The 12,656-nt window shown below is 35.1% G+C and overlaps 1 protein-coding gene across 1 annotated transcript; it reads right to left on the bottom strand.

The window, feature by feature from the left end:
• Positions 1-8,244: 8,244 nt before the first annotated feature.
• On the bottom strand, positions 8,245-9,297 carry LOC145089385 (uncharacterized). The gene has a single exon (XM_079027829.1). It carries the CDS (start codon positions 9,295-9,297, stop codon positions 8,245-8,247), a length of 1,053 nt encoding a protein of 350 aa, XP_078883955.1.
• Positions 9,298-12,656: the final 3,359 nt, after the last annotated feature.

The raw sequence follows: 12,656 nt of genomic DNA, 5'->3' as shown, positions 1-12,656 counted from the left end.
TTCTTGGGTTCCACATTAGATGTCTATGCAATTTAGCAAAGCATTGATGACCAATGTTTAGTTCTTGAGTTCCACAATAGAAGAGTCTTTGCATTTTAGCAAAGCTTCGATGAGCATTGTTTAATTCTTGAGTTTCACAATAGAAGTGAATGCAATTTAAAAAAAAAAGCTTAGCTGAGGATTGTTTTATTCTTGAGTTCAACATTAGAAGTCTATGAAATTTAGCAAAGTTTTGATGAGCATTGTTTAATTCTTGAGTTCCACAATAGAAGTCTATGAACTTTAAGCAAAGCTTTGATGAGCATTGTTTCATTATTAAGTTCCACATTATAAGTCTATGCAATTTAGCAAAGCTTTGATGAGCATATTTTAATTCTTGATTTCCACAATAGAAGTAGTATTCGTAATTTAGCAAGGCTTTGACGAGCAATTCTTTATTCTTGAGTTACACAATAGTAGTCTATGCAATTTAAGCAAAGCATTGACGAGCAGTGTTTCATTCTTGATTTCCACATTTGAGGTCTACGCAATTTTGCAAAGCTTTGATGAGCATCGTTTCATTCTTGAGTTCCACAATAGAAGTCTATGCAATTTAAGCAAAGCATTGATAAGCATTGTTTTGTTCTTGAGTTCCACAATAGAAGTCTATGCAATTTAGCCAAGCTATCTTAAGCATTGTTTCATTCTTGGGTTCCACATTACAAGTCTTTGCAATTTAGCAAAGCATTGATTAGTTCTTGAGTTCCACAATAGAAGTAGTCTTTGTAATTTATCAAAGCTTTGATGAGCATTATTTAATTCTTGAGTTCCACAATAGAAGTGGATGTAATTTAACAAAGCTTTGAAGAGCATTGTTTCATTCTTGAGTTTCACATTAGAAGTCTATTGATATTAGCAAACCTTTGATGAGCATTGTTTAATTCGTCAGTTCCATAATAATAGTCTTCGCAATTTAGCAAGGCTTTGAAGAGCATTTCTTTATTCTTGAGTTCCACAATATAAGTCTATGCAATTTAAGCAAAGCTTTGATGAGCATTGTTTTATTATTGTGTTCCACACTAGAAGTCTATGCAATTTAGCGAAGCTTTGATGAGTATCCTTTAATTGTGTTCCTCAATAGAACTCTACAAAATTTAAGCAAAGCTTTTATTTGCATTGTTTGATTCTTGAGTACAACAATAGAAGTCTATGCAATTTAGCAAAGCATTCATGAGCATTCTTTCATTCTTGGGTTCCACATTAGAAGTGTATGCAATTTAGCAATGCTTTGATGAGAATTGCTTAATACTTGAGTTCCACAATAGAAGTCTATGCAATTTAGCAAAGCCTTGATGAGCATTATTTAATTCTTGAGTTCCACAATAGAAGTAGTCGTTGCAATTTAATAAAGCTTTGATGAGCATTGTTTAATTCTTTGGTTCCACAATAGAAGTGTATGCAATTTTTTGCAAAGCTTTGATGAGCATTGTTTCTTTCTTTAGTTCCACATTAGAAGTCTATGCAATTCAGAAAAGCTTTGATGAACATTTTTTATTTAGTTCCACAATAGAAGTGGTCTTCGTAATTTAGCAAAGCTTTGATGAGTATTGTTTAGTTCTTGAGTTCCATAATAGAAGTAGTCTTCGCAATTTAGCGAAGCTTTGATGAGCATTTCTTTATTTTTGAGTTCCACAATAGTAGTCTATGCAATTTAAGCAAAGCTTTGACGAGAATTGTTTCATTCATGAGTTCCACATTACAAGTCTACGCACATTGGCATAGCTTGGATGAGCAGCGTTTCGTTCTTGAGTTCCACAATAGAAGTCTATGCAATTTAAGCAAAGCTTTGATGAGCATTGTTTGATTCTTGATTTCCACAATAGATCTCTATTCAATTTTGCAAAGCTTTCATGAGCAATGTTTCATTCTTGGGTTCCACATTAGATGTCTATGCAATTTAGCAAAGCATTGATGACCAATGTTTAGTTCTTGAGTTCCATAATAGAAGAGTCTTTGCAATTTAGCAAAGCTTCGATGAACATTGTTTAATTCTTGAGTTTCACAATAGAAGTGAATGCAATTTAAAAAAAAGCTTAGATGAGGATTGTTTTATTCTTGAGTTCAACATTAGAAGTCTATGAAATTTAGCAAAGTTTTGATGAGCATTGTTTAATTCTTGAGTTCGACAATAGAAGTCTATGCACTTTAAGCAAAGCTTTGATGAGCATTGTTTCATTATTAAGTTCCACATTATAAGTCTATGCAATTTAGCAAAGCTTTGATGAGCATTGTTTAATTCTTGATTTCCACAATAGAAGTAGTATTCGTAATTTAGCAAGGCTTTGACGAGCAATTCTTTATTCTTGAGTTCCCCAATAGTAGTCTATGCAATTTAAGCAAAGCATTGAAGAGCAGTGTTTCATTCTTGATTTCCACATTTGAGGTCTACGCAATTTTGCAAAGCTTTGATGAGCATCGTTTCATTCTTGAGTTCCACAATAGAAGTCTATGCAATTTAAGCAAAGCATTGATAACCATTGTTTTGTTCTTGAGTTCCACAATAGAAGTCTATGCAATTTAGCAAAGGTATCTTAAGCATTGTTTCATTCTTGGGTGCCACATTAGAAGTCTTTGCAATTTAGCAAAGAATTGATTAGTTCTTGAGTTCCACAATAGAAGTAGTCTTTGTAATTTATCAAAGCTTTGATGAGCATTATTTAATTCTTGAGTTCCACAATAGAAGTGGATGTAATTTAACAAAGCTTTGAAGAGCATTGTTTCATTCTTGAGTTTCACATTAGAAGTCTATTCAGTTTAGCAAAGCTTTGATGAGCATTATTTAATTCTTGAGCTCCATAATAGTAGTCTTCGCAATTTAGCAAGGCTTTGAAGAGCATTTCTTTATTCTTGAGTTCCACAATATAAGTCTATGTAATTTAAGCAAAGCTTTGATGAGCATTGTTTTATTCTTGTGTTCCACATTAGAAGTCTATGCATTTTAGCGAAGCTTTGATGAGCATCGTTTTATTGTGTTCCATAATAGAACTATATAAAATTTAAGCAAAGCTTTGATTAGCATTGTTTGATTCTTGAGTTCAACAATAGATGTCTATGCAATTTAGCAAAGCATTCATGAGCATTCTTTCATTCTTGGGTTGCACATTAGAAGTCTATGCAATTTAGCAATGCTTCGATGAGCATTGCTTAATACTTAAGTTACACAATAGAAGTCTATGCAATTTAGCAAAGCATTGATGAGCATTATTTCATTCCTGAGTTCCACAATAGAAGTAGTCGTTGCAATTTAATAAAGCTTTGATTAGCATTGTTTAATTCTTTGGTTCCACAATAGAAGTGTATGCAATTTTTGCAAAGCTTTGATGAGCATTTTTTCTTTCTTTAGTTCCACATTAGAAGTCTATGCAATTCATAAAAGCTTTGATGAACATTTTTTATTGAGTTCCACAATAGAAGTGGTCTTCGTAATTTAGCAAAGGTTTGATGAGTATTGTTTAGTTCTTGAGTTCCACAATAGAAGTAGTCTTCGTAATTTAGCTAAGCTTTGATGAGCATTTCTTTATTTTTGAGTTCCACAAAAGTAGTCTATGCAATTTAAGCAAAGCTTTGACGAGAATTGTTTCATTCATGAGTTCCACATTACAAGTCTACGCACATTGGCAAAGCTTGGATGAGCAATGTTTCGTTCTTGAGTTCCATAATAGAAGTCTATGCAATTTAAGCAAAGCTTTGATGAGCATTGTTTGATTCTTGAGTTCCACAATAGATCTCTATGCAATTTTGCAAAGCTTTCATGAGCAATGTTTCATTCTTAGGTTCCACATTAGATGTCTATGCAATTTAGCAAAGCATTGATGACCAATGTTTAATTCTTGAGTTCCACAATAGAAGTAGTCTTTGCAATTTAGCAAAGCTTTGATGAGCATTGTTTAATTCTTGAGTTTCACAATAGAAGTGAATGCAGTTTAAAAAAAAGCTTAGATGAGGATCGTTTTATTCTTGAGTTCAACATTAGAAGTCTATGAAATTTAGCAAAGTTTTGATGAGTATTGTTTAATTCTTCAGTTCCACAATAGAAGTCTATGCACTTTAAGCAAAGCTTTGATGAGCATTGTTTCATTATTGAGTTCTACATTATAAGTCTATGCAATTTAGCAAAGCTTTGATGAGCATTGTTTAATTCTTGAGTTCCACAATAGAAGTAGTCTTCGTAATTTAGCAAAGCTTTGATGAGCAATTCTTTATTCTTGAGTTCCACAATAGTAGTCTATGCACTTTAAGCAAAACTTTGACGAGCAGTGTTTCATTCTTGATTTCCACATTTGAGGTGTACGCAATTTAGCAAAGCTTTGATGAGCATCGTTTCATTCTTGAGTTCCACAATAGAAGTCTATGCAATTTAAGCAAAGCATTGATTAGCATTGTTTTGTTCTTGAGTTCCACAACAGAGGTCTATGCAATTTAGCAAAGCTATTTTAAGCATTGTTTCATTCTTGGGTTCCACATTAGAAGTCTATGCAATATAGCAAAGCATTGATGAGCATTGATTAGTTCTTGAGTTCCACAATAGAAGTAGTCTTTGCAATTTATCAAAGCTTTGATGAGCATTATTTAATTCTTGAGTTCCAAAATAGAAGTGGATGTATATTAAGCAAAGCTTTGAAGAGCATTGTTTCATTCTTGAGTTTCAGATTAGAAGTCTATTGAATTTAGCAAAGCTTTGATGAGCATTGTTTAATTCTTCAGTTCCATAATAGTAGTCTTCGCAGTTTAGCAAGGCTTTGAAGAGCATTTCTTAATTCTTGAGTTCCACAATATGAGTCTATGCAATTTAAGCAAAGCTTTGATGAGCATTGTTTTATTATTGTGTTCCACATTAGAAGTCTATGCAATTTAGCGAAGCTTTGATGAGTATCCTTTAATTGTGTTACTCAATAGAACTCTATAAAATTTAAGCAAAGCTTTTATTAGCATTGTTTGATTCTTGAGTACAACAATAGAAGTCTATGCAATTTAGCAAAGCATTCATGAGCATTCTTTCATTCTTGGGTTCCACATTAGAAGTGTATGCAATTTAGCAATGCTTTGATGAGAATTGCTTAATACTTGAGTTCCACAATAGAAGTCTATGCAATTTAGCAAAGCCTTGATGAGCATTATTTAATTCTTGAGTTCCACAATAGAAGTAGTTGTTGCAATATAATAAAGCTTTGATGAGCATTGTTTCATTCTTTGGTTCCACAATAGAAGTGTATGCAATTTTTGCAAAGCTTTGATGAGCATTTTTTTCTTTCTTTAGTTCCACATTAGAAGTCTATGCAATTCAGAAAAGCTTTGATGAACATTCTTTATTGAGTTCCACAATAGAAGTGGTCTTCGTAATTTAGCAAAGCTTTGATGAGTATTGTTTAGTTCTTGAGTTCTACAATAGAAGTAGTCTTCGTAATTTAGCGAAGCTTTGATGAGCATTTCTTTATTTTCGAGTTCCACAAAAGTAGTCTATGCAATTTAAGCAAAGCTTTGACGAGAATTGTTTCATTCATGAGTTCCACATTACAAGTCTACGCACATTGGCAAAGCTTGGATGAGCAATGTTTCGTTCTTGAGTTCCACAATAGAAGTCTATGCAATTTAAGCAAAGCTTTGATGAGCATTGTTTGATTCTTGAGTTCCACAATAGATCTCTATGCAATTTTGCAAAGCTTTCATGAGCAATGTTTCATTCTTGGGTTCCACATTAGATGTCTATTCAATTTAGCAAAGCATTGATGACCAATGTTTAGTTCTTGAGTTCCACAATAGAAGTAGTCTTTGCAATTTAGCAAAGCTTTGATGAGCATTGTTTAATTCTTGAGTTTCACAATAGAAGTGAATGCAGTTTAAAAAAAGCTTAGATGAGGATTGTTTTATTCTTGAGTTCAACATTAGAAGTCTATGAAATTTAGCAAAGTTTTGATGAGTATTGTTTAATTCTTCAGTTCCACAATAGAAGTCTATGCACTTTAAGCAAAACTTTGACGAGCAGTGTTTCATTCTTGATTTCCACATTTGAGGTGTACGCAATTTAGCAAAGCTTTGATGAGCATCGTTTCATTCTTGAGTTCCACAATAGAAGTCTATGCAATTTAAGCAAAGCATTGATGAGCATTGTTTTGTTCTTGAGTTCCACAATAGAGGTCTATGCAATTTAGCAAAGCTATTTTAAGCATTGTTTCATTCTTGGGTTCCACATTAGAAGTCTATGCAATATACCCTCCATACAATAATATCCCTATGATTACCAATATTACAAAACATGGGACCATCTTTCAATCCAGGGAACTTAATCACCCATTCAACAAGCCATCTATAAGTATCATTAGTCATAACATCACTGACTAAAGAATTGTCATTAAATCCATTTCTAATCCAATCCCTCCTAGCAATAAATGTACTTAAAATGCCAATTGGATGCCACCAATCATGCCACAATGATGTATTCCTCCCATTACCAATGCATGAAACAACATGAGGTCTAATTGTTTTCCTCAATTCCAAAAATCTCTTCCAAGTCCAATTCATACTTTTCTTTTGCCATATATCCTAGAAATTCCTTTCACCAATATAATTTTCTCTCACCCATTGAACCCACATAGAATTTTTATTATTAATCAGATTCCAAACATGTTTGGTTAACAAGGCATCATTCCAGAATCTCAAATTCTTAATTCCAAGACCTCCATTTATCTTAGGTTTACAGACATCACTCCATTTAACCTTAGCTTTCCCTTTAACCACTTCTCCATTAGCCCCACAGGAAGCTTCTACAAATCAATTCAATCTCCTTAATAGTAGCTATAGGGATTTTGAAAATAGAAGCCCAATAAACATGAGATGAAGTCAAAACAGAGTTAATGAGCTGTAATCTACCAGCAAAAGAAAGCATCTTATTTTTCCAATTACACACTCTCAATTTAATCTTATCAACAAGAGATGTAAAATCTCTTTGAAAAGCGTATTCACACACATGGGAATTCCAAGATATTTAAAGGGAATTTTACCGATATCAAAAGGTAAAATTCCTAGAATAATCCTTCTCATGTTTGGCTTCACGCAACTAAAATAAATCTGGCTCTTCTCCATACTCGCTTTCAGCCCCGAAACAGATTTAAAATCATCAAGAGCATCTTTTATAACTCTAGCAGAATTACCATTGCCATAAGAAAACACTAATAAATCATCTACAAAACATAAATGAGTGATTTTCTGGGCTTCACACTTACAGTGATATTTGAATCTATGGCTTTCTTCAATTTTCTTCAAAAGGATTAGATTGAAAACCTCCATAACCAAAGTGAACAAGTAGGGAGATAAAGGATCTCCCTGCCTCAGCCCCCGTTTTCCTTCAAAGAATCCATGGTCTTCACCATTAAAATTCAGCATAAACCTAGGAGAAGAAGTACAAGCCATTATCCATTTAATTATGATAGGATTAAACCCAAATCCCAACAGAATCCTATTAAGAAATTTCTAGTCCACAGTGTCGTAAGCCTTTTGGATATCGATCTTTAAGGTACATTTAGGCATTCCTCTCTTATTTTTGTATCCTACCATCAACTCTTGAGCAAGAAGGATATTATCAAGAATAGTTCTCCCTTGGATAAAAGCCTATTGCTTTTGGCTAATTACATCACCTAAACTGTTCCTTATTCTGTTAACTATTATCTTGCTGATACACTTATAAAAAGTGTTGCAACAAGCAATAGGCCGAAATTCAGTGACTTTCCTCGGATTTTCCACTTTAGGAATCAAAACAATCCTAGTGGCATTAATACCCTTCAATAATTTGCCTGTCCAGAAAAATTCCCTCACAGCTTTGCATATTTCTGGCCCTACAATACTCCAAGCACTCTTAAAGAATTTAGAGGAAAATCCATCAGGTCCAGGGGCATGGTTGTCAGCAATATCAAACATAGCCACTTTAATTTCTTCATCTGTAACGACCCTTATCATATTCATTGCCACTTTTTTATCCAACTTATTATGAAAAAAATCATCATTAAGTCTAGACAAATCAGTGACATCTTCACAACCCAAGAAATTCTTAAAATGATTAACAAATTTCTCCTTCATAGCATTCCCCCTAATCTATCTTCCATCCTCATCAAGAACCATCAAAATTCGATTTCTGTTATTCCTGCTTTTCAAAGAACTATGAAAGAACTTTGTATTATTATCCCCATCAGATAACCATTTGATCTTAGATCTTTAAGAGAGCAGCTTTTCTTCATCATTACAAGCAACATTATATTCAAAAAGAATATTAGCATTCTCCTCCCTATATGTAGCATTAAAAGGCTCCTGATCAATTTTCATCTGAATATTCCCCAACTCCTTCCTTAACTCTTTAATTTTCATTCCCGATCCTCTAAACTTGTTACACAACTGCCTACAATACTTTTTCATCACTTTCAACTTTTGGGTAAGTTTGAACATAAAAAAACCATCAATATTTGTAGACCAAATATCCTTAACCATAGGCAAAAATTCATCTTTATCCGCAATAAAATTGGCAAATCTGAAAGAAGATTTCCATCTCATTTTACAATTCGGAATGATTAAAACAGCTGGACAATGATCAGAGATTCTGTACGGTTTGAAAGCTGAATGAGCTAAAGGATGATCAGACATGAATTTCATATTAGCCATAATCCTATCCAACTTCTTCAAAATTCCTTTATTACCGACTGGGGATTTATTCCAAGTGAATTGAAATCCAGTGCTATTCAAATCTTCAACTTCAATAAAATTGATACATTCAGAAAATTCATCAACTCCCTTTAGAATTTTAGAACATCCTTCTGAATAATCAGATTCTTTTAAAGCAACATTGAAATCACCCAAAATACACCAAGCTTCCTTTTTCACTGTTAGGCTAAATTTTTTCAAATCTTCCCATAAAGCCCTTCTTTCAATATATCTGGAAGCAGCATAGATAAATGAAAGAAACATGCTATAATCTGAACCAATGAATTTAACATAGCAATGAATCACTTGTTTAGATTGAGAAATAACCATAATATCAAATAATTTTGGATCCCATCCAACAATTATTCTAGTACCAACTTCACAAGATCTGCTATTAGAAATCCAATCCCAATTACCAAAAGTTTTGCTACAAACATTCTTTAAGTTTAGAATTTTGACATGGGATTCAACCACAGCACATATTCCTAGATTATTATCCCTAATAACATCAATAACCTCCTTTTGCTTAACAACTTTATTTAACCCCCTGATATTCCAAACACCAATCGACATTATTGGATAACAATATTATTATTGGCATTTACCATCTCAAATGCCTGAGAAGAACCACTAGTGCTGCTGCTATCATCTTTCCTTTTGTTATCCATCTATTTTTCAGTATTAACCATCTCTAAGTCTTCTTTTCTAATGCCCATAGAATGAATCAAATCATGATTCAATATGCTGTCTTCCATTGCCAATTGAGAACAAAACTGATTATCAGAATGGACACCAATTTTATCTCCTTTATCATCCTCTTCCATTCTTTTTCAGCTGACATTTCGATTAGGATTCTAGCATAAGCATTCCTTCCCTTATGTTCCAAACACATCTCTTCAGTAAATGAATCAAAAGCGAGAGGAATTCCCAATTTACTTGCAATAATACACAGATTATCTCCACTCCAAACCTCCAAAGGTAAATCACAAATTTTAACCCAAACAGGTATCTTATCATGACTATTCTTAGTTAAAGTCAAACCTGGTCTCCATCTTTGAAGGAATAAAGGCATATTATTGAACATCAGCCATGGACTTCCCTCCAAAATTGATAACATCCCCTGTTCATCACTAAATTTAAAAAAGAAAAATCCTTTATTGTACATAAACACCTCTTCAAGACCCATATTCTTCCACAGCCTTTTAACTTCTTTCTGAATCACTGGGAACACCAATTTCTTATCAATCATATACCCATATAAGGTATTCATATAAGGAATACAAGCATTCTTTAAATTCTCGATTGGGATAATAACAGGACCATCTTCTTTACCTAATTCCCCAGGCATATATCTGACATCAATCTTACCCTTATGCCTATTACCTTTTAAAACACCAGCATAAGAGTTCTCTAATTTCTCCTGCATATCTCTTTCCGCCTTTTTGCTATTATTAGCAGCTCCCAAAATAGAAGGAAGATAATTAATACTATTAATAACAGTACCAGACATCAACTTCCCACTAGCTACTTTACTACTTTTAGCATTAGCCTCCTCTTCCATCATTATTTCCTCATCTTCACTGGACTCCTCCTCACTAGAATCAACTTTCCCTTCCTCTTCAGCAGAACTATCTTCTTCAGTATCACCTTCCTCCTTATCATCTTGCTTTTCCAATTTTGAGATATCCATATCCATATTCTGATTCAACCCATTATCAACTTCCTTCCCCACATACATATCCTCTTTCAATTTACTAAGAAACTGAAAACCAACTCCTGGAATCAACTCTTCATTATTGATAACCTTCTTATCAACGTCAGAGCTAGACTTCCCAACATTTTTATCAGTCAGCAGAGAGCTAATCGGAATAGAATCTTCACTCACAACAATGTTAGAATTAACCCTCAACATTTCATTAGTGACATTCTTCAATTCCGAAATAGAACTCAATAAATAATCATTTACTTTAGAACCATCCCAATTTTTCATCAGATTAGCCGTGTTACCTGGAGGAATATTGTCCATATGAGATCCAATTGTCTTCATCTCACCAAGACCTCCGTCCTTCAATCCCTTCATAGAACTATCATTTCCAATTAATGAGATATTAGAATCTGCCTCCCACATTGTTACAGAATCCAAATCATCTTCCGTTTCTTCCTCTGTTGCTTCTTCATCGTAGTATTCCTCAGCATCTATCGGAGAAATCCCATCCACCAGCTTTCTAGCTCTGTTCTTAACTCTGAAAGCTTTCCCTTCCATTTTCCATTCAGCTTTACCAATCCTTGAAGCAACAGCTCCAGACACACTTGGTTTACGACGAGCTTTATAAATCGTAGCTAAAGATTGATCAATGACCCTAGGCGGAACTAACTCTTTCACATCTACTTCAGTCCTAACATATCGAACAACAGCACTTTTATCAGGCGGTTTCACTTTCACTTCCTTCACTCGATCCGCTTTAGACGATGCACCCATTAGGACAACGGAAACAGGAGAGAAATTGCTTCACCGAATAAATAATTTCGTCGGAAAAGCAGCACCGATGAACCGAAAACTAGATCGCACCACCGCTAGAGAGAATCAGGGGAAGAGAGAGAAAGTAGAGAGAGAAAGCGAAAAAGTTTGTGTGTCGTCCTTACTTGGATCAGTTCGTCATCGTCTTCATCGATGACATACTTATCTACTCTCGTAGTAAGGAGGAGCATAGTCAACATCTGCGACAGGTCTTAGAAACATTACGTTCGGAGAAGCTCTACGCAAAGTTCTCGAAATGCGAATTTTGGATCCGACGAGTCGAATTCTTAGGACACGTGGTTAGCAAAGAGGGAATACACGTGGACCCTTCCAAAATCAAGGCCATTGAGAACTGGTCAGCACCGAAGACGCCTACAAAAGTTCATCAATTTCTAGGCCTCGCTAGCTACTATCGCAGGTTCATTCAGAGCTTTTCCCGCATTGCGAAACCTCTTACAACATTGACCTAGAAGGGCGTGGCCTTTGACTGGGAAGAGAAGCAGGAAAGAGCGTTTTAAACGCTCAAACAAGCCTTGTGCACCGCACCAATACTATCCCTCCCTGAAAGAATAGAAGACTTCGTTGTCTATTGCGATGCGTCGAATCAAGGGCTCGGATGTGTTCTAATGCAGTGAGGTAAGGTAATCGCCTATGCCTCGAGACAGCTGAAGACACATGAGGTCAATTGCACGACCCACGATCTTGAACTGGGAGTAGTTGTGTTTGCTCTGAAGATCTGGAGACATTACCTGTACAGTACGAAAAGCACTATCTTTACAGACCACAGAAGCTTACAACACATATTCGACCAGAAGGAGCTCAACATGAGACAACGACAGTGGGTCGAATTACTCAGTGATTGCGAATGTGAAATTCGTTATCACCCGGGTAAAGCCAATTTAGTAGCTGACGCCCTAAGTCAGAAGGAATATTTTGGTTGTAAAGTCAAATCATTGACTATGACTATCCATTCACACTTGTCCACACAAATTAAGGCGGCTCAGCTCGACGCTTTGAAGCCTGAACATGTGGCGGGGATACTCATTTACCCCTTTTCATTCCCTGAGAGGAATGGATAAGAACTTGGAGGTTAAGGGTGGCGGAGCTTATTATTTCATGGACCGGATCTGGACCCCAAAACTCGGTGGTTTCAGGGACTTGGTCATGAACGAGGCGCATAACACTCGTTATTCCGTGCACCCGGGTTCAGATAAGATGTATCTGGATCTTAAAAAGTTATACTGGTGGCCTAACATGAAAGCAGAGATTGCTACCTTTGTGAGTAAATGCCTTACTTGTGCAATGGTCAAGGTCGAATACCAAAAACCCTCCGGTCTATTACAATAGCCCGAGATACCGGAATGGAAGTAGGAGCGGATCACTATGGATTTCATAACCAAGTTGCCCAAGACAA

This window comes from Lactuca serriola, chromosome 2, assembly GCF_051521515.1.
Source record: "Lactuca serriola cultivar US96UC23 chromosome 2, Lser_US96UC23_V15, whole genome shotgun sequence".
NCBI lineage: Eukaryota > Viridiplantae > Streptophyta > Magnoliopsida > Asterales > Asteraceae > Lactuca > Lactuca serriola.
The sequence above is the reverse complement of the archived record's forward strand: the minus strand, read 5'-3'. Positions and strand labels throughout refer to the sequence as shown.

Bases quoted from the DNA above. Each gene is read 5' to 3' on its own strand.
- LOC145089385 (XM_079027829.1), bottom strand. From the start codon at position 9,297: ATGTCGATTGGTGTTTGGAATATCAGGGGGTTAAATAAAGTTGTTAAG.